Genomic DNA, 20,820 nt, shown 5'->3' on the forward strand with positions numbered 1-20,820 from the left:
AAAGCGCACTGAGTAATTGTTTACCATTGGATTTCCCAGATTAAAGTGCACTTTAATCTTATGTGATCTGGTGCAGATAAAAGTCACTTCACCATCAACTGAAGGTGTGTTATTATAAGGACATCTCTCTCTCTCTCTCTCTCTCTCTCTCTCTCTCTCTCTCACGCACCCCGCAGTACAGTCTGAAGATGCTTCACATGCCACTGCTGTTTACATCACTGCTTCCTTTCTCGTGGGAAAGATGAACAGCAGCTTATTATAGGAGTCCACAAAGGAAGTTTCTCTGCACAGTGAGCTTCCATCACTTGAACAGAATTTGACAAATGTGTGTGAAGCCGGGTTCATACGGAGAATATCATCTAAACGACAATACAGTCGTTAGCGAATTGATCTATACTGACTTTACCATGACTCCACTGAGCATGGTTTTGGTGTTAGAGGATATCAGTGCTTCTCCACTTTTTTCCAACTTCCAAACGTCATTTTCATATCATTGTTTTTGGCAGAGGATCCTTCCACAGTGACTTCATTTCCTCTTCAGGTCAGAAACAACTCAAAGTCACATCAACCCATCTCAGTTTTCACACAGAACAGTGAAAAAACAAGTTGCTTTTCATTCCCCTTTAAAGATCCGTTTCCACCCACTAGGTGGCGCCATTTTCGTCTGTCAGTGTGGGACTGCCTCACACGCTTCCCAAACCCAAATGACTCGCTCCGACACACTCCTTTCTACAAGTTTATTGAACTTTTTACTACAACACATACAATATAGCATAGTGATGAGTCGATATATACAGAGATGTTTGCCCGGTGATTCTTCACATATTCATGTTGACGCTACACTATAGGCATACAGAAATAAATAAAACAAACATTTGTCTGAACAAAGAGCGTGCGCATTTCTTTTGCATCTTACTATGTCATCTGCACGCTATTGTACTTACAGGATTAACAATATATAGCACATGTATTTAGATATGTTCAAATCAGATAACAGGTAACAATATAGTACACACTCCCCTCTAAATTCTGATTTATTACACTTAAAACATGATGTCCAATAGAGGGTCCACAGTAGGGTCTGACCAGGAGATTATTACATTTTGAATGTAATGTGTGAGAAAAGAGATGTTGTATGTACAATTCTGTTATGTTAGAGTAAGATTTATCTTTTAATCCCCTTCCTTTGCTTAGCTTTCACTAGGACAAACGGATCTGATTGTTTATCAGCAGTCATATAGTTTTAAGTCTAGGGTTAGGAGGAAGACAATGGGGCTGGACCACGGTAGCTATGATTGGGAATGTGAAGCCCTGAGATGTTGTTAATGCCGGTAAAAGCATCAGGCTGAGTGGTGCTGTCACGAATGATTACAAACATGAGAAAGATTAGGGATCGCATAAATGAGAACACTCCTGCTTGGATATTTTACATTGGGAATAAATCTGGTTATATTAAAAAAAAACACAAAAAAAACATAAATAAATTAAAATAAAATGTAGGATTAATTACCCTGTAAAGTGTGACACCAGATTCACTTTAATCCCTTTTATTCTGCTAAAAGCATAAAATCAAACTAACATTTTCAGTTTTTACTGGTTTTATTCAGCGATTCACCTTCATGCAAAAACATCCACTTGTCCGTTACACGCCAAAGCAACGCTGCTTTCTTCCATCCTGATTGGCTGGTCAGGATTTCTCACAGAAGACTAACAGCACAACCTGTCAAAGTGCTCCAGACTGGTGGCTGCTCAGCTGGAGACTCACCTGCAAAACCTCCCCAACCGCTGGATTTTTGAAACAAAAATGAACCACTAAATAGAATCCATGGATTTGCCAAATGTTGATATGTTTTCACATCACGTTTAGAGATCCGAATTCAAACAAGGCCTGTAGAACTTTAAATTAGAAGATGTAAACAGCATCTTAATCTAAATGATTTTTGCGAGCCCCTATTTTAGCCCAGCTCTGATCCTGTGACAAGATGGAGACAGAAAATGGGCATGAATGGAAGAGATAACGACAGCTCTGATCAGACATTTCAATCTACTTACAGGTGGGGTTTTCTAAAGTTGCAACTTTCTGTAGAAACTCTAAGATCCGTCCTCATTCTGCATTTGCAAGGATGATATCTTATCATAAAGTTATAAGTTTATATAATAAGCAGCTCTAGAGGTAGTAGTTACAAATGTTTGCAGAGAATGTGTGTGAGTTTGATCATGAGAAGTCAATTCATATTAAGGCTTGGTTAGAAGACTCATAAAGTTTGACGTGGGGAAGGGGCCACATTAAATGGAACGTGGGCATCATTATCCAGAATGAAAAAGTGCATCAAAAGACTCCAACCTCATTGTATCCAAGCATTTACAAAAGGATTTCTCACTACAGACGGTTTGATTGAGCTGGGTTTCCCCTCACGTATTTTTTCTCTACTCATCTCTTACCTTAAAAGAAAGGATCCAGGTATCATTTTTGCAATATAATGTGTTTAAAACACAATGACAACATCAAAAAAACGTCTTGGACTCAGATTTTGTTATCAAAAGATAACCTAAAGCTCTGAAACCACAATCAGGATTAATGGAAACCCGCTCTCTCTTTCTGACATCTGTCGAAGTCGATCAGACTTGACTCGCATCATACCAGCTCCCCGAATGGACTCATGACACAGGCAAAGATTGGAAAGCTAACCCGCTAAGTGACATGCACGCAGTGTGTGAGTCTTCTGTTACAAGCTGGTGTTGCATACTATACTCTTATTTATGACAGAGAAAAAGGTCATGTCTGCCTACAGTATGTCATCCATATGATGCCCTTAAGAAGATGTGTGCAGGGAGTGGGGAAGGCTGTGCATTCACACAAACAGTTGCTGGTCAAAAACCTCTACTGGAGTATACGGCACTATTATTTACAACATGTGTGTACTAACTGATCAGATATGGGGTCAGCCCCGTTTCAGTTCAACCACCCCGAGAGGTGATCAGCATCAGTGGCATGTGTTGAAAAATTGATTGCCTGGGGGCGTTCCTTGATTAAAAATATCGGATTTAATCCTGATTGAACTGAAAAGGACCGGACCCCAAACCTGAGGGCAAGTGTTCACCATTGGAGCAGGAAAGGGCTTCAACTAATTAGAAGACTACAGGGCTACAGATCTTGGTTGTCATCATTATCGGTGATGCAGTGCAGGGTTGAGGGGGCCAGGCTGCATGCAAATGGGAGGGGGAGGGTCCGGTGGACGGGTACAGTGTTTGGTCATCTTCTGCAAAGAGACAGTAACAGGAAGTTAGAGTTCAGAGAAACAGAAGTCAATTCAAAGCTCTACTGATGATTAGGAACTAACTTTTAGGAATTTTTGCCATTAAAGCACATTTGTTGTGTTTGTTTGAACACATTAGATCAATATGATTATCATCTATTGTGCATCTGCAACCTATTATACAAACAGTAAAATAAACTTGTAGACTGATTTTCTCAGCTATGATACTCAGGTTTTACCCTATCTACAGTGGTGGACTAGTTAGGAAGCACGTGCAGTTGTAGCAAGGAGGCCATATGCTGACATTTCCTCCTTTTTCTAGGATTATTTTATCATAATCCCTCAAAAATACAGTATACTGATGAGGCTTTGAGTTATGACTGTTAAGGTAGGGGATTTGAGAATGAAGTGTCAGCGAGTGTCTGCAGAAAATTGTGTTTATGACTCAGTAGACTTTGTTAGTTACCAAGGTATTAACTTGCAGCAGTCTCCTGCTGAATCATGTAGTGCCTGTTTGAATCATCCACCTCGCTGCCACAGTGAACTTCACTCCTGTTAACGCAGATACACAAAAACAACACTGCATAACCAAATATATATCATCCTTATGTACCATTTATCACTCCAACTGGTTCATCCAACAATCCACAAAAATCCACATTAAGTTAATTTGTGATTCTGGCCCAGTGTAAAGCTGGGATGCACAGTAGCCATCCTGTACTCGATAAGAGGTTAAGAAAATGGATTGCACTCAAACTGCACACACAATTAAATAAAAATAAGTAAAGCAGCCAAACTAACAAGAGAAACTGCGACTGATGTCCTCACCTGTTATCATTAATGTCTCTGCCTTCACTGATGCTGTTACCTGTTGGAAACAAGACATAGTTTTATCAGTTTGTTTGCAGTAGCATAAAAAATAAGAAAAACTGAGCTGCTGACAATATTTGTATTGTGTTAAAGCACAACTACCAGAAGTGCCATAGTAGGTGCAGGCAAACACACACACACACACACACACACACACACACACACATTTAGATTGTACTTACCGTTGTCAATGTTGAGTGGGTAGGATTCCAGTATGTCCCCATTATATCTTCCTGCTCTGTAGCCCAGTGCTGTGGAAACTCTGTGGAAAACCCCACAGAAGAAACCATAGAGATGCACAATTATACATTTGGCCACACATTCAGCAGCAAACTTGAACAAAACAGGATGCTTCATTTTTAAGATCAATGCAGATTCTCAGTGACCTTAAAAATCAATCATAATAATGTGTGTTTACTATCTACTATCTGCCTGGAAAAGATGAAGAAAACTGATTTAAACCCACGTGTTGTTCTGGACAGAGTTGGGATTGCAGCTGACACTGGTGGACTGCTGTGGTGTCACGTTACTCTGGAAGAGGGCATTGCTGTAGGTGTTGGCGTGTTCAGTAGCACGGATGTAGGCGTAGAACGGGTTGGTGGGAGAGCAAACGGTCAGCTGTTTTGGTCTCACTGGCTTAGCTGTCGGGATGAAAAAACGATGTAAGACAGGGTACAGCTGCAAGGAAACTGGGTCACTGGGCTGCAGAATTAAGCATCAAGAAGTGCAGTACCGATCTGTGCTGCATGGGGACGCCTCATGGCATTCTTTGCCCTCATTGCATCTTTGATGCGGTCAACCTCCTGCTGGTAGCGACGGCGGTCCATCATGGCGCCCTCTTTGGCATCCCTCAGTGCAGTCTCCAGGGCCTTAACTCTCTCAGCAGTAGACCGAAGACGTTTCTCCAGCTTTGGAAGCTCACAGCGCAGATCTGCATTGTCACGAACCAGCTGGAGAGAATTTTCAGTCTGATTAATTCATTCACAAACTGTGCCTTTTGGACATAACACAGTTCTGTGTATTCAAAATCGCATTCTATGCTATATGCATTAAGTTTCTGTACAAGAATGTGCAGCTTGTGCAGGATTTTAATTATCTTCCAAAACTGCTTTGTGGCTAAGAATCAAACCACCACAACCGCAACTGAGATCTAATCCAAGCCTGTCTGCAGCGCAGGTTTGCATCAGTAAAACTTGTAACTGCTCTCATTTCTGGGTCATTCACCTGTTTGTGAACCTTTGTAAGCTGGTCCAAGTTATTCTCAAGAAAGGAAATCTTCTGCTTCTGGGTGCAAGACCCCCCGCTATCATCAGGTTCCATTTCGGAACTCTGCAGAGGAAAACAAAAAATGGAGGCAAAGGGTGAGATTTTATTTTGTCCCAAATGGCTGTAATACCTGCAGGGGTTAAGGCAGGCTGACAGAAGTTTTTCATTTAAATTTTAGTTAATCTACTGCTAAAAGAAGAGCTTAAAATTGGGTTTGAAGCTGTCTGATCTCAGCTCTCTGCAGGCCTTTTGTCCCAGCTGTTCTGCTTTTTTAAAAGCTTAAGAATTTTTTTTAATCAGTACAAACTTTAGTCGGAAAATTTACATGATCTGACCAAAAACATGAACAGTTCATTCCGTATGGCGACACCCAATATTGATTGTTTGACTAAATGCTTGTGTCTAGTTTTACCCAGAAAGGACATTTCTTCATGCAACATATCAAATATTGAAGGGGATTAGAGGGATTAAGGATGCTATTGTTTTTCCTACTCAGGTTTAGCAGGCAATATTAAGGTCACAGACCTCTTAAAACCCTCTTAGCGTGTTTTTTAAAAAAGAATTCCTTTCATTTATTACTCGATGCCTTACTTTTTTAACTCGCGACGTGAGGTCTTGAACGAACAGCTTGCGCAGGTTGTGGAGGGTCTGGAGTTCGCGGGCCTGGATGACAGACAGATGGAGAGGAGGTTAGATAGGTAGACATCTGTGGATGATGTGAAATATGAAGCAGAGAGGTAGTGATAGTCTGTTTTACTCACGACAGTCTCCTCCAGACCCTTCAAGTCCTGTTTGGTCTGCTCATGGCGCTCGTGCAGGAATCTGACAGAAAAAGCAGAAGCATCATTAAAGATAAGAATAAGTCTTATCTTTATCATAACAAATCATATTGATGTATTGTTTTGAGTGCACTTTATAGGAATCTGAGAACAAAATGACCCCTGAACACTTACGAGAGCTCCTCCAGGCGTTCGCTCTTGGTACTGTCCTGGCTCTTCAGGCGTTCGAAGTCAGCGCGGATCTGAGCCAGCTCCAGTTCCAGTTTGGAGTTACGACTGCATGCATGAGGTATAAAAACACAAACAAGAAAAAAAAACACATGTTCAGAGACAGCAAGACAAACAGGAAACAGCATTAAAATACTTCATCAATACACACCAAACTGAATTGTTTTAACTGTCATCTTTAACAGTGTTAGCATGTAAGGAATAAGAAATAAAAAACATGTATGTAAAACAAATAAAGAGGACTACAGACTCATTGAGATCATCAATAATCCTCTGCTTCTCATTGATCTCATCCCGCAGGCGGGCCAGCTGCTTGTGGTGGAGACCACGGTGGGACTCTCCCTGATGACGAGGAGCTTTCTGGAAAAGGAAAAACAAAAAAGGAAGAGCGCCTCTTTAAAGATGCTGACCTATAAAATCTCACACTTTCAAAAAGAATGTGTTAAAATCCTGCACACACTGTTTGTGTCATTCACACATGTTGTGTTAAACTGTGCCCTAAATATGGTTTAAATAAAAGACAGAAAGAAAGAAAGAAAGAAAGAAAGAAAGAAAGAAAGAAAGAAAGAAAGAAAGAAAGAAAGAAAGAAAGAAAGAAAGAAAGAAAGAAAGAAAGAAAGAAGGAAATGAGACCACTGACAAACAACATGTGTTATATTGTCATTATTGTGCTGCTGTCTTCAATTGGGACATCATTGCCCTTAACTAGATATGCTGATGATTAAGGACAAAAAGTAACACATCTGTTCTGAGAGTGCAATATTTACTTCAATCACCTTTGCATTAAAAACTGAAAATGAGCAAAAAGTCTCTGTTAAGCACAGTGAGCACGGTCACCATAATAGATCCCACTAAAAGTCCCAAAATACCAGGTCAGACTGGAATAATACTTTGAATGTGTACTGGACCCAATGTCAGAAATGTACTCACTGCTCTGCATTAAATTCTTTTCTAAGGAGGCTTCTTACCTTCACATTTCCATCCTCAGTCTCACCCTTCTCTCCATCCTTCTCCTCAAGCAGGGAGTTATCTTATAGAAGCATAAAATAACAAATTCAACCAGTATGAGCAATTTCAGCAAAGGTTTTAGTCACATATTAATATTTTTACACCATGATTTTCTGTGTGTGTGTTTCTGTGTTACCCTGGTCTTGCAGCTTGGCCAGCTCCTCGCTCAGGGAGTCGTGGCTCTCCTCCAGCTGTCTCTTCTTCTGCTCCACACTCTGCATGTACTCTGTCAGAGAGCGGATCTTTGCCTCATGCTGTAAAAAGACAAGTGTCGCCCCACCCCAGGACATCAGAGACATAATAACTCAATCTCTGCTAACAAGAACAGATATCTTAGATATATTATTTTCTACATTCTGTCTGTTTCTTTTTATCTCACGCCCACATATGTTCTCATAAATCATCAATTTCATTCTATTTTGTGATGCCTCATCATAGCCTATCTCTTACCTGAGAGATAAGGAGCTGGCAGGAGGAAAGCTCCCTTCCAGTCTCTTCCATCTTGCGGTGGCACTCCAGCTGCATGTTCTCCAGCTGACGGCAACGCTTCACCATGCTCTTCACCTCCGACTTGATCTTGCTGATGTAGAGGCGGGCCACAGTGAACTCCTCCTCGATTGCACCACTGATCTCCACTGGCTAAGAGTGAAAATGAAAGCAATATTTTTTTGTTAACAAGAATTTCTCCATCGGTGCTTGATACTCTAAATGAAACCTCTGTGATCGTGCTCACCAGCTTTATCTCCCCATTACCCACGATGGAGCTGAACTCGCTGAGGTCCCTCATCAGCCCGTTGAGGACCTCAGCTATGCGTTTGCGCTGCTGACCGCTCACCTCCTGCATACGAGACAGCTCTGCCTCCAGCTCCATCAGACTGGCCTGTAAAATAAAAGAAGGTGAGCACCTAAGGAGAACTAAAGCCTTTTAATTGCATCTGGACCTTCATTAAAAATACACAAATGAAAAATCAGCAGACTGGCTGAAAAACTTTGGGAGAAAGTCAAGATTAAGATTAAGATTTACTGTAGGAGAGGAATACTAATGAGTCATACTCAAGACCACAGAGCTCTAAACTTATCGTATTGCTGTGGTGCCGCCTACCGTTTAGTGTGAGATATATTAAGGTCCATAAATACTTGGATAATGACTCAATGTTATTATGATCAGGATGTGATTGAAGTGCAGGCTTTCAGCTTAAATTTACCTAGTTCAACAAAAGCATTGCGTTTACTTTTTAGGAATTACAGCCATTTTTATCCAGTCCCCCACTTTCAGAGGCTCAGAAGTAATTGGACAAACTAAAATCATTTTAAACCAAAGCATTGTTTTTAATAATTGGATGAAAATCATTTCCAGCCAATCACCAAATGCTGTGTTTCCTTCCTTGAGATGCTCTGTCAGGTCTTTACTGCAGCTTCACCTTCAGCTGCTGCTTCGGGTCATTATCCATTTGTATTGTGAAAGGCTGTCCAATCACCAGAGAGTATAGGCCTGTAGACTTTTGGATTCATTCTGCTACAGATATCAGCAGTCACATGATCAATAAACACTAGCGACCTGGTTCCACTGGCAGTCATAGCATTGGCCTCAGAGAGAATATGATGTGGCCTGAATCACAAGTTTGTTTCTCTCCTTCATACTTTAACTGATGGTTAATTTCATGGGTTTTCAGCCTAATTATGGCCTTCTTTACTTGCACTAAAAGCTCTCGGGACCTCGTATTGAGAGTTCCAGTGAAAAGCTATAAAATGTAATTCAACACTTGGAATCAGCGCCATATATTTAATCAGAAAAGTGAATAATGAGGGACTAGGCTTTGAAAAGGGGGTACTGTTAGTTTTTTTAAACTCTTGGCATTGAAGTTGAAAGTCTGCACTTTAGTGCCAACTAGGTTATTTAATTTTACATCTACTATGGTGATGTACAGAGAATAATTACAAAAATTATTTCACTGTTCAAAATCTTTTAGATTTAGAAATCAAACCATTTTTGACTCCTATACAACTGCAGTGTTTTCCCCTCACAGTGCTGCTACAACAGGTGCTTGTCTCTGCAGTGCAATGAGGAAGCAAGCGGATCCTTCTGGTCCACCTCCTGTCTCTGAATTCAGACACCGTTCTATTTGTCTCAGTAAATCTGTCGCACTCCAAACATTTACCATTTTCTGGGACAGTTGCTCAGCCAGCAGCTGGTTTTGCAGCCCCTTCTCCTCCACTTCCTGGCTCTTCTGGTCATAGTTGATGGCTAGTTCCTCCAGAGCTTGCAGCACCTCCTTCACCTCAGCCTTGGCGCAGTCGCTCTCCACCTGCAGCCTGCCGAGTTCAGCCTGGACTTTGTCCCCATCACCCCTGGATGAGGCCAGAAGCTGAAGAATGGGAGGTAATAAAAAGAATGGGAGATAACAAGGAAGATAGAGGCAAATGTGGGCATTAAGGTAAGATCTTAGAAAGAAAACAAGCTGCTTAAAGCTTAAATTTTAGAATTAACAAGTATCCTCACACTCACAGCATGCGCACTCATACAGTGTGGATATGTTTGTGTGACTGAGTTTGTGTGATCTCACCTCATCCTGGTCCAGCATCTGCTGCTTCAGTTTCTCCACCAGCTGGCACTGAAGGTTGATCTCATCATCCTGCACACACATGATGGTATCATAAACACAAAAAGTCCATACTCTGTCACTTGGATGTCTCCAATATATAAATCAATAATTAAACATTAAATGGAAGTGAACAGGACCCCGAAAACATTTTGTTTCAATTATAAAATGTACACCATTGTTTTTACCATGCAGGTAGTAACAACAAGCAACAGAATGAAGGCACTGTGTGAGGAATGTATGCAAGAACCTTATCATCCAGCTGCTTATACAGCTTGCGTATCTCCTCCTCATACTTCTGCCGCTCCTCCTCAGAAATGCGAACCACAATGGAGGAGGTGTCATTGTCCAAAATGGGACGCTCCTCCACAGACTCGATACGGGTCACTATTTCCGATGTAGTCCTCTCAGTCTCGGGCACATCTTCTCCTAAATGGTAGGAAAAAGTGAACAAAGAAGACACATTACAATGTTGCACTTTAGTTTGTAATGTCAGCACAGAAGAGTTGGAGGTACGCAGCCTTGAAGTCCCCACCCCACACACACACCCCCACACCCCACCCGTGACCCACCAACACCTATATTTGTTCTAACCGTTTCTCCAGCGGTTGAGCTCCGACTCGAGCTTCTGAATGGTCTCCTTCAGGGTCTTGTTCTTCTCCTTCTCCTTCTCATATTTCCTCTTCCACTGCTCTGCTGTCAGCTCCAGGTTGATTGAGGCGGTGTTCCTGATGGTCTTGGCACTGTGAGAAAGAAAGGGCTGATTATGTTATGTTCAACAGTCCTACTGAGTCCAAAAACTGTCCAAAAACTCAGCTTTACCGTTGTAATATGACCCCAAGGTAACATGAAACTTAACAGTCACAAAAAGCAAATAATGCTTCACATTTTTTTAAAATATCAGGTAATAATTTGGTCTTCAGATCCTTCCTTGGCTTTGTGGAATAAAAACAAATGTACAAGAGCCACATCAGTAGGTATCTGAGACTGTATTGTTTTTTTAGGTCATGCTCAAAATAGTTTGTTGCCCTGATTTTAAAGGATAATCTTCCCTGCTGAAAAATGTGACAACACATAAACACAGTATAAACACATTTCCTAGTTTACCTGCTATTTTAGGAGTTAAATTATCATATTTACCTGTTATTTTATCTGTCCCTCTACTCCTTGCTGAACCTGAGATTGGACTATTTAACTATCATGTGTAAATCTACATTTGAAGTCAAGCATGAATATCATATCAAGTAGGTTAAGATAAAAACATGTTGCTGAAATCATGTTTTCCAGCGCTGCTTTTGAAGGGTTAATGTTGTATAACTACACTACTTCATGCTAAAAAATATGTCTGCATGTGAAGAAGCAAAACACATTTTAGTGGTTTAGAAATAAACATCTAACATGACGTGTGATTTAAATCCACAGAGGCATCTACCGTTGTCCAAACATCAGAGTTGACTTGGTCTCAGTATCGTTGTAGCTGGAGGGAGAGCAGCAGATGAACATGGTGGTGCGACAGTTACCGCCGAGGGAGTCCTGCAGGATGCGGGTCATTTTGCTGTCACGGTACGGCACGTGAGTTTTCTACAGGACAGAGTAGGGATGATGAGAAAGGGTGATTAGAAGAAAAGAGAAAAAGATCAAGAGAAAACCGAGCAACATAAAGCAAAGGAACTGCCAGAACACTGCTTCATTTACTTTTGTTTCTTGATTTAATTTTAATCGTGCAAAAATTCATCAGCATAAATTCAGCAAACATTGCCCCTCAGCTTTTGGATTCTTAACCAGGACTGGAACTGCTTTTTAACGTGCCAGATTGGTTGTGCCATATCCAACTACTCTGAAAATTAGCAGGCATAGTTTTGGCATTTCATGGCCAAATCTGGTGAGCTGGCAGGAATGAAAGAGAAAAATCATGAGTGTGGGTACTGAGCAGGTCAACAGGCAGACAGTTGGTGTCCATGTGTGTTAGAAATGAGGTAAACAAAACACTTTATAATGTAGAGAGTGAATTACACATGTTTCAGTTTATTTAAAGTCACTAAATTCTAGAATAAAAATAAGGTTCACTGGTGGAAAACCTAATTATTCTTCTCTGTATTTAAATTTCAGTTTAATTTACTCCTTAAATATAAATCATTCTTCTATGTTCCTAAAAAAGTTTAACATCGAAGTCAAAGGAGCAGGAGCCCAGCTTAAAAATACAAATCCTTTACTGTAAATCACAAACTGTTATTTTTGAGGCACACCGTCCCATGGAGATAGTGGAAAGAGTGAAAGTAGCTCACCGTGCCCTCAGCCAAGGCAGAGATGACATTTCCGAGAGCCGAGAGAGACTTGTTGATGTTTTTAGCCTCATCCAGGACGGCACCTGCAGCTCCGGTCTTACTGACCTGGATTAAAGAAAAACAGGGAGCGAATGAAATCAAAGAACGGAGAATGTGATGGAAAAACAGGCTTACTCATTACCTAAAACTGCAATGTAAACAAAGAATAATGTAAAATAATCACACAATAGTCATTACAAGCATTTACAAGTCTTTCATACCTTCTCACTGCCAGCCAGATCCACCAGGTACAGTTTTCCACACAGCTTCTGCTCCGTCTCCACGTGCTCCTGCTTGATGTTGATCAGGAAGATGCTGTGGCTACGAGAGCTGTGCTCATTCATGTCTACACAAACAACGACAACACAACATTCAGAGAAACATCCATTTTCTTCCGCTTATCCAATTCAGAGTCACAGGAGGGCTAGAGCCTAACACAGAGAGACAGCCAACCAGTCACACTCACAACTACGACCAACTGAGAATCAACAGTTAACCAAACTACACTAACTACAACTAACTGAGTCTATTAAGTAGAAATGCAGAAAATGGAATAAACAAAGGTCCTAGAATTGATTTTTTTATCTATTTAATAACTACAATACTGTGACTCATCCTTTCTGCTGATGGAAGACTATTACACTTCAGTCCTAATCATGCTTTAATGACCAACAACATGAATTTAAAAAATGTGGCTTCTAGATTTTTATCCAACATTTTGTTCAAAAGTTGTCTTTGTACCAAGAAAAAATGTGTATTATGTGCTATATGTTATTATAACACAGCAACTCAGTCAAGGAATAATACTTTTGTGTTTTACACGATGGCTACTATGATATAAACCCCATTTTAGACAACTGAGTGCCACTAAAGTCACCGCAAAGGAACCCATCAGTAACACTGCAGGACTAAGAATGAACAGTTATTTAAAAACTACCTTGTCAAAACCAAGCATGACCCAGAACCCAAGCTCATCACTGACTGCTGAGTCAAGAATTTGTTGGTGATAATTAATATAGCCCGAATTTACAAACAATGGGCAAAAAAGTTCTGGTAATTTTATATACTGTATACTAAATTTGTATATTGTCTTCTCAGGCTGACTTCGCTTCAGGCATTTCAATGCATTTCATTCTCTAGGGCTCATCTCTTTATTTTTTAAATAACCAATCAATAAAGAGTAATTCAGGGGTGGATCTTAAATCTTTCACATTTTGTCAACCAGACCAGCCATCACTGCAGGACAGTGGTATCAGCATTTCACAGAGAACAGGCATCAAACAGCATTGATCTAAAAGCTTCTCGCCTCTCAGACGGAGTTCAGGTTTCTCTGCAGATGATATCTGAGGGCATGAGCTCAGCGCAGTGCTGAGTGTCGGCCCATCCAACTGTTATCAGCACACCGTTCTGCAGCACAGTGAGTCAGCAGCCATCGACAGGAAGCAGACAACACTGTGGTGCTCAGCATCACAGGCTATAGTAAGTCCTGTCCACTGCTGTTTCCACCCAGGCTGTTTTACAGGACAAATTGGTATAAATGATCATTTTTACCCTTTAAGACTAGTGGACACACTATATTTTGCTATGACTGATGTCTACATTCTTTTCATTTAAAGTGCCTCATAAGGAAATTTGCTGATTATCTCTCCCTCAAACAACCAATAATAAACAACAATAGAAAGTCCACACACTATTTTAACTTGTACTATGTACTGCTGTTATTAAGCTGCTTGAGGATGCTACATAGATAAGATTTAAAAAATGAGGAAAAAACAAGTTTTTGTCACTTTTTGTTTGAGTGGAGGAACTCTTCTGACAGAGCGCAAGCTGCAGGTCAGTGGAAAGTGTGTGTGTCGGGTCAGACAGTGTTTTATTAGCCTGTCTGCTAAGAGACTGCTCACAGATCAGCTCAAAGGATGGATGACTGAAGCCGTCGATACTATGGAAAAAGCAAGAAACTAGCTTTTTGACATGTACTCCCTGTTTTTATATTGGCAGCTTAAAATGATTTAAACCGTTTGAATGGAGAGACTTTGCATTTTGAAACAAAGGATGAGAAAAGGCTTATAGAGCAGGGCAGCACAACTTTTTGTTCTGCATCAGACTATTGATTTGTTTTTTCATGGAGGTTTTTAAGTCCATTTGCTACATTATCACCCCAACAAACAGCCTTCAGCTTTATTGACTTTCCAGAAGCTTTGGACGTCTCAGGGCTCTATAAAGTGGCCCAAGATGCTTACCTCTGTATTAGCATTGAAAATGAGTGAATTAGATTTCTGGAATATTTTACCATGTTTGCAATCTGTGATAACTGCATACACAGACCTCTTATATTACTGTTTTTACAGGAATTATCATTTAACTGAATTTTTTCAGTTAGATGATAGAAAGTCTGTTTTTTTTTACCCTTTTTTTCATTTGTTTTATCACATGGCATATTTAATTTATTTTATGATGAATGGGACTTTTTACTCTGACCTATTTTCATATTCTTGCTACACTACCTACATGCTGAGATCATCAGATTACTATTTAAAAGAAGGCTGACTGCAGTTAATTAAAGGCACACACTAGGAAGGAGGAATGTTAAAAAAAGACAGAACAGCAGATTAAAATGTGAACGAATTTGTATTCTTCCACATCACTAGATAAAGTGTTTTTGACCAGAGTACAGCTCAATTAACTTTATAATATCGGTTTAACTGATATTCTCTGTTTTAAAAAAAAAAAAGCACTAAGATTGGAAAAATGTTGGCAAATGTTCTCCTGAAAAGTTGGAAATGATCACTTCTAAACTTCAAGTATTCCATTTTAACAAGACAAGATGGCTGCTTTTTTAGTCCACGCTGTCTCCCAGATTTTTTCACATTTACAGCAAACTAATGGATCAACATACAAAGGTACTGCTTTATTTCTGAACTACAGACGATCTGCAGTAGGTGGTAGCTTAAAAATCCATTTCAATCACTTTGCAGAAAAGCCCATTTTCAAAAGATTTCACAGAAAGACTTTGTGTGTACTAACACACACACACACACACACACACACACACACACACACACACACACACACACACACACACACACACACACACACTGAGGCACGAAATGCATTAACTCTGAATGGCGGAGATCTGTGCAGGCTGAGATTTATAAGTGTGAAGCAGTGCTGATGTTTTTTGTTTGACACAGAATCCCAAAGCAGATCTGACCTCATTCTTTTTTTTAGTCTGCAGTGGAGTTCAGCTCTGAGTCACCACACAACCCACAGAAAAGCAAAACACACACACACACACAAACACACACACAGTTGTGATTTTTTGGAGCGATATTTATCAGCAGGGTTTCTTTATTATTGTAATATTGCTCGGTAAAAATCTATACTGCTAAATATTTAAGACATACTTACAATCCTGCAGAAAACCAATTAAATTTACAGGAGGAGCAAAGTGCAGCAGCTCCTGATGCTTGTTATGACTTTATTAAAATAAATTTTTTCTTTCCCAATTTGTTATTGTCATACAAACCACTTCATCTCTCACAATTGCATCACATTATGAAATGCATATAACAGAACCTCATTTCTGCGAAAATGAGTGAGGCTTTTTGTGATAATGCACAATAACATGCTGATTACATAACACATTAACAGGCCACATGAACTCAGCTGCCATCTCATGCATCACTAACAAGTCCTGAGAGCTAATATTAGCAACAGTGAGAAACTAGAACTGGTATTCTGGTACGGAGCAGTAAGAAATCAGAAACGTTACAGAGTAAACATTCAGATTTGTCTTTTTGTTACAGTATTATATATAAAAATTATGGGGGGAAAACATCAGTCAGGACTGTACTACTCATCTGTAACGCAAAGATAAAGACTCACTAGTCACAGCAACGTGGCGGTTATTTTTGCCCTCATCAATCACATCCATAACTTCATCAGGGCTTGAAACGAAGCGCTCAGTGCATCCCTAAGGACAGGAGAGGAGAGGAATAGGAGACAAGCATATTATCATTTACCTGATGCAGCCCATGAACAGATATTCAGGTAGGACACCTACCTTCACATATGGCACCCTGTTCTTATCCTCATGAACAGACAGGTTGGTCTTTGTCACTAAAAAGTAAATAAAGGAAAATCAATGACTTTTTTGGAGGATCTTTTAGAGCAAACAAAAAATGCTGCACTGGTTAATCACAGTGGTAAATCAAAATAAATTGACGTGAGTTATTTATTCTAATACTAACCGTCCAGGAGATCACGGATTTTATCCATATAGATCTCAAAGTAGGAAACCTGTTGGAGAAGAAAAAAAAGTTTCCTCATATGGGAAAAAAAAACCTTTAAGTGAATTATTGTTTGAAGCGGGTTTTCACCCTGCAGAAAATCACTTATTAAAAGAAGGCATGTCCAAACAAAGCATAGCACAGTGAAACAAAAACATAAACATAATACAAGATAAGACATCAACGCATGTAACAAATGTGACACCTTGATGTGGAATTCAAGGTTTTCATCCATGGCAAAGATGTGATTGAAAATGTCCTCGGCGATGCGAGGAATGATACCCATCTGGTGAGGGTCGTGCAGCTTGCCCTGCAACAGGAAATTGTGCATGTAATTACATGTGAGACACAGCCACACAGTAAATTCTAGTTTGATATATTTCCTTCATTATAATAATGCCTTTAAATTTCCATAAATTCTCTGGTAAATCACCATCCATAAGAGGGAAAATGGGTATGTAACAAAGAATCAGCATAATAGCCCAATGCTAAAAAAAAATGAACATTAAAAGAAAATTTACCTCCATAGTGTGAGTCTTCCCGGAGGAGGTTTGTCCATATGCGAAGATAGTGCCATTGTATCCACACAGCACATCTATAAGCAAGAAAAAACAAGAAAATGAGGTTACGCAACATGCGTTCACTAATTTGAAGAATTGTAATTTATTTAGCAGCTCATCCATACCTTTCACGATCTGCTTGGCACAGGTGTTGTAGACTTGCTCCTGGGTGGTGTTGGTTGGAAACACCCGATCAAACGCATAGGACTTTCCCTGCATAGACAAGGAACAAGAACAAACAGATCATAAAATCCTACTGAAGTACAACTAATGGTTCAAATGAATGCATCCTTTGTTCCCGACCAAGCATTAAGGAAGAATGATGGTGCATTAAAACATCAAAACTTTAATAAGAGTTGCTTTTTCCATGACATTATCCATACTATAACTGGGCCACATCTGTGAAGGAATGTTCTAAATTACTCACATACAAATTAGATAACAGAGTCACCGAGTGCTGAGGTGCATAGTGCTTAAAAGTCTCTAACACTCTGGAGGTTTGGAGCAGTTACTAAGTCATTAATATCAGCACAAAACTGTGTGCCAGGAGCTTCGTGGGTTTCCATTGGCCGATCAGGTCCTGTAGGTGTACGTGTGTAAATCAAAGGTGAAACAGAGTCTGAAATGCAATTGTGTAAAAATGCCTCTTGGTGGATGTAAAATAGTCAGAGACATATTTCATCCTTGATGTAGCATCTTCATATTACTGGCTGGGCGTACTGAAATGCTTCATTTCTAGCATCATGCTGTATATTGTACTACATACGAAAACTAAAATGTAAATATGAAAACTTCTAAGTGGGTTAAGTACTAAATTAATTCTTGGTTGGATACAGCAAATTTCTTAACAGCTGACGATTACAGTTGACAGTTTAATGTTTGCCTCCAGCCTCAGCATCGACCTGCTAAATGGAACAAAACTCTAGTTAATAATTCCAGTTTAATTGCTGAAAGTGATAAATGCTCAGAGTTTGCTGCCCGGTAACAGAGATTCATCACACTCTGAAACAGAAAACAGGAGCATATCTTATGGCTTATTATAAAGGTATTAAATAAATGCAAGCATAAAATCTAATGATGAACAGGTAGCTGGACACAATGTAAAAAAACAAGGGACAAAAATCATCCAAATGAAGCTCATATCCTGTTTATACAAGTCTAAAATTGAGTCTGTATTTTGTATTTTTTAAATGTTGTCCTCATGATAGATCGGTTCCTCCTAAAATCCACAGTCACTGTGTGAGACACTGACGAGTGACTCAGCCCAGACAGGCACGGCTGCAGAAACCAGGCTAATAAAACCCTGAATGTCACCATCCCATCTGAGGCAGAGTCCACAAAGCAACGCAGAATGATGCTGCCAGAACATGAGCCGTAGAAAATGTCATTAACAAATTGACTCATCTGCAGACCACCCCCACGCCAGCATGATTGAACAGAGAGACAATTCAGTCCCGGGATGAGGGAGGTTGGGAGGGATGAAGGAGGCACACAAAGAGGCATAAAAATGGAGATGGGAGGACAAATGGAGATGAGCATTGAGACAGTAACGACAAAAGACTGAGAGAAAAACACCAAAGCGGGATGAGATAGTTGATAAAGCCAGAATGGGAGGCACAAAAAAAGGTGCAGCCAGAAAGGAGATAAAGCAGGTCAGTCAGAGATGCCTGAGCTCACTGAATGATTATTGATCATCTCTATGGGCAATTAGAGGGATCAGTTTCTGGCTCTACTGCATCATGCTGAGGGGAGAGAGGAAGGTCAGGATGAGATATTTCCATTACTGGTAGACATGATTTCAACATGATTCCTCCCTCTGCATATTAGATACGTCATTTGTACTTTAATTAAAATACTAAAACTACATAAATACATTGAAAAAGCACAAATATTTCTTTGAAGTCAGCGTCTCGTATACTGAATATGGCAGACAGTTAACTTTCTAGTTTCCAGTGGTTTCTTTAAACTATGTAATTTTCATTAGACATTCAAGCAGTGTTGTTGCAGGCACAAGGCATAAGATGACATTGTTGGATATAAAAAATAATTTTAGGACATATTTTTTGTTTGTTTAACCTCAATAAAAAAAAATTGAAAACAGCAAATGAGAGATATGCGGCTTGTTCAGGTTTGGTTCCACCCAACAACCCTTCATCTGTCTTCTAAGCTGAAACATCTACTGCTTCGAGCATCTGCTGAGTAATAAACACAACAGAAATTAATTCAGTCTTGTGTTTTGCATATAAACAGGCCACGTTTTCTACTTCAGCACAGCAAAAGAAAAAAATGATAAAAAATAAGAATAGAAACATTTTAAATCAATAAATAAAATGAAAAGCAAAGATGATTCTGGGCAATACTTTACATTTATTTCCCATTTATATACAGGTAACAGTTTAACAATTAAGGGCTCTTATATCTCCCATGCAGGAAAATAACTACCGGTATATAGGAAAATAACTAAAATGTGTATGTCATATACAGTTTGGAACATGTCATATAACCATCTATGCCTCTTTATAAATGTACCATAAAATGTTTAATGATGGTAAACTAAAGTAAGCATGATGATGGGCCTGATGTGTGTCATTCATAAGCTGCACGGTGCAGTCCTCAGTCAGCTGATGTAGGAGGCCAGAGTGCGCATTTAATCAATATTAGCTACATAAAAGCCATGTGTACTTGTTATGCTAGGTGAAAAGACAATTTAAGGGTAAAAAAAGGAGGGGGGGGGGGGGGGTGTCCCGTTCCTCCCCTGAATATTGTGTTTTCCTGCTGATCTACAACCCAAACAGATGGGCCGGGCTGATGATTTATTGATGGAGGGCCTTCCTGCACAACAAAGCGGCTTCTTTTTACTCACCCCGACGACGACGGTGTCATCTCCTTGGAATTTGGGTAGGAACTGGTCCCCACGTAAAATCTCCGACTGATTTAGAGGACGAAAGCGACACAGCACTTTTATGTTGCATTCCGCTGGGGCATCGGCCATTGCGCAGATTCAAGGTGGAGGATGCTGCTTTCTGCTGAGAGGAAAGATGCTGCTGACGCTGGAGGCGATTAGATCTTGGGCCTGATCTGTGCGTCTGAATAAGCTCTGAGTGATGCGCGCAGGATCCGGTCCTTTTATATCGAGGCGGCTCTGAGGATGGCGGATAGGTCGGCCTGTTTCTTACCCTCAGAGAGACGATAATAAATTTATGCGCAGCTGGACGGGTTTTCGTGTCGCAGTGAGGCGGCCAAGCTAAATTGGATGTCAAGGCGCAAAACAACCCCCTACATCATTAAAACAATGAGCTCTGAAGCGAATCGATTGCCCCTGCTTGTTTGTTTCTCGCTCGTCGGTTCCTTTTGTGTTGTTTCGTCCTTTCCCGTGCAGGGGCGGCGGTGGGTGTGCGTCTGGCCGGTTGAAGGTGAGATGCTACTGGAAGGGCAGTGAGGTAAAGCTGCTGCTTGATCGCCCTCCTTTGGTCGCCACAGCGCCTCCTATCTGTAATCCGAGGAAGGGCGTGGTCTGCATCCGCCTCTTTAAAGTGGTACCCACAGCCTCAGCATCACCAAGGCCCAAGGTGAGGCGTCACATCTGAACAGAGGATCGAGGAATAACTTTGTTATCATATACATCACAAATAGTCGTTG

At 40.3% G+C, this 20,820-nt stretch overlaps 1 protein-coding gene across 2 annotated transcripts; it reads right to left on the bottom strand.

Moving 5' to 3' along the window:
* Positions 1-595: 595 nt before the first annotated feature.
* On the bottom strand, positions 596-20,626 carry kif5aa (kinesin family member 5A, a). Of its 2 annotated transcripts, XM_085394756.1 has the most exons (29): positions 20,045-20,626; positions 17,307-17,394; positions 17,143-17,216; positions 16,827-16,931; positions 16,583-16,631; positions 16,396-16,451; positions 16,218-16,305; positions 12,554-12,678; positions 12,294-12,398; positions 11,441-11,589; positions 10,603-10,751; positions 10,259-10,437; positions 9,973-10,041; positions 9,568-9,774; positions 8,142-8,288; positions 7,859-8,047; positions 7,545-7,662; positions 7,369-7,430; positions 6,651-6,760; positions 6,347-6,448; positions 6,155-6,215; positions 5,985-6,056; positions 5,352-5,456; positions 4,861-5,077; positions 4,594-4,768; positions 4,310-4,389; positions 4,086-4,125; positions 3,724-3,809; positions 600-3,260 (listed from the first exon to the last, which is right to left on the bottom strand). In XM_085394756.1, exons 1-28 carry the CDS (start codon positions 20,171-20,173, stop codon positions 3,731-3,733), a joined length of 3,129 nt encoding a protein of 1,042 aa, XP_085250882.1. In that variant the 5' UTR covers positions 20,174-20,626; the 3' UTR covers positions 600-3,260; positions 3,724-3,730. The 2 variants fall into 2 exon arrangements, with proteins under 2 accessions (XP_085250881.1, XP_085250882.1); XM_085394755.1 differs by having other exon boundaries at positions 596-3,260; positions 17,143-17,394.
* Positions 20,627-20,820: the final 194 nt, after the last annotated feature.

This window comes from Rhamphochromis longiceps, linkage group LG20, assembly GCF_057381845.1.
Source record: "Rhamphochromis longiceps isolate RC_006_pf linkage group LG20, R_longiceps_female_GT1.1, whole genome shotgun sequence".
Classification (NCBI taxonomy): domain Eukaryota; kingdom Metazoa; phylum Chordata; class Actinopteri; order Cichliformes; family Cichlidae; genus Rhamphochromis; species Rhamphochromis longiceps.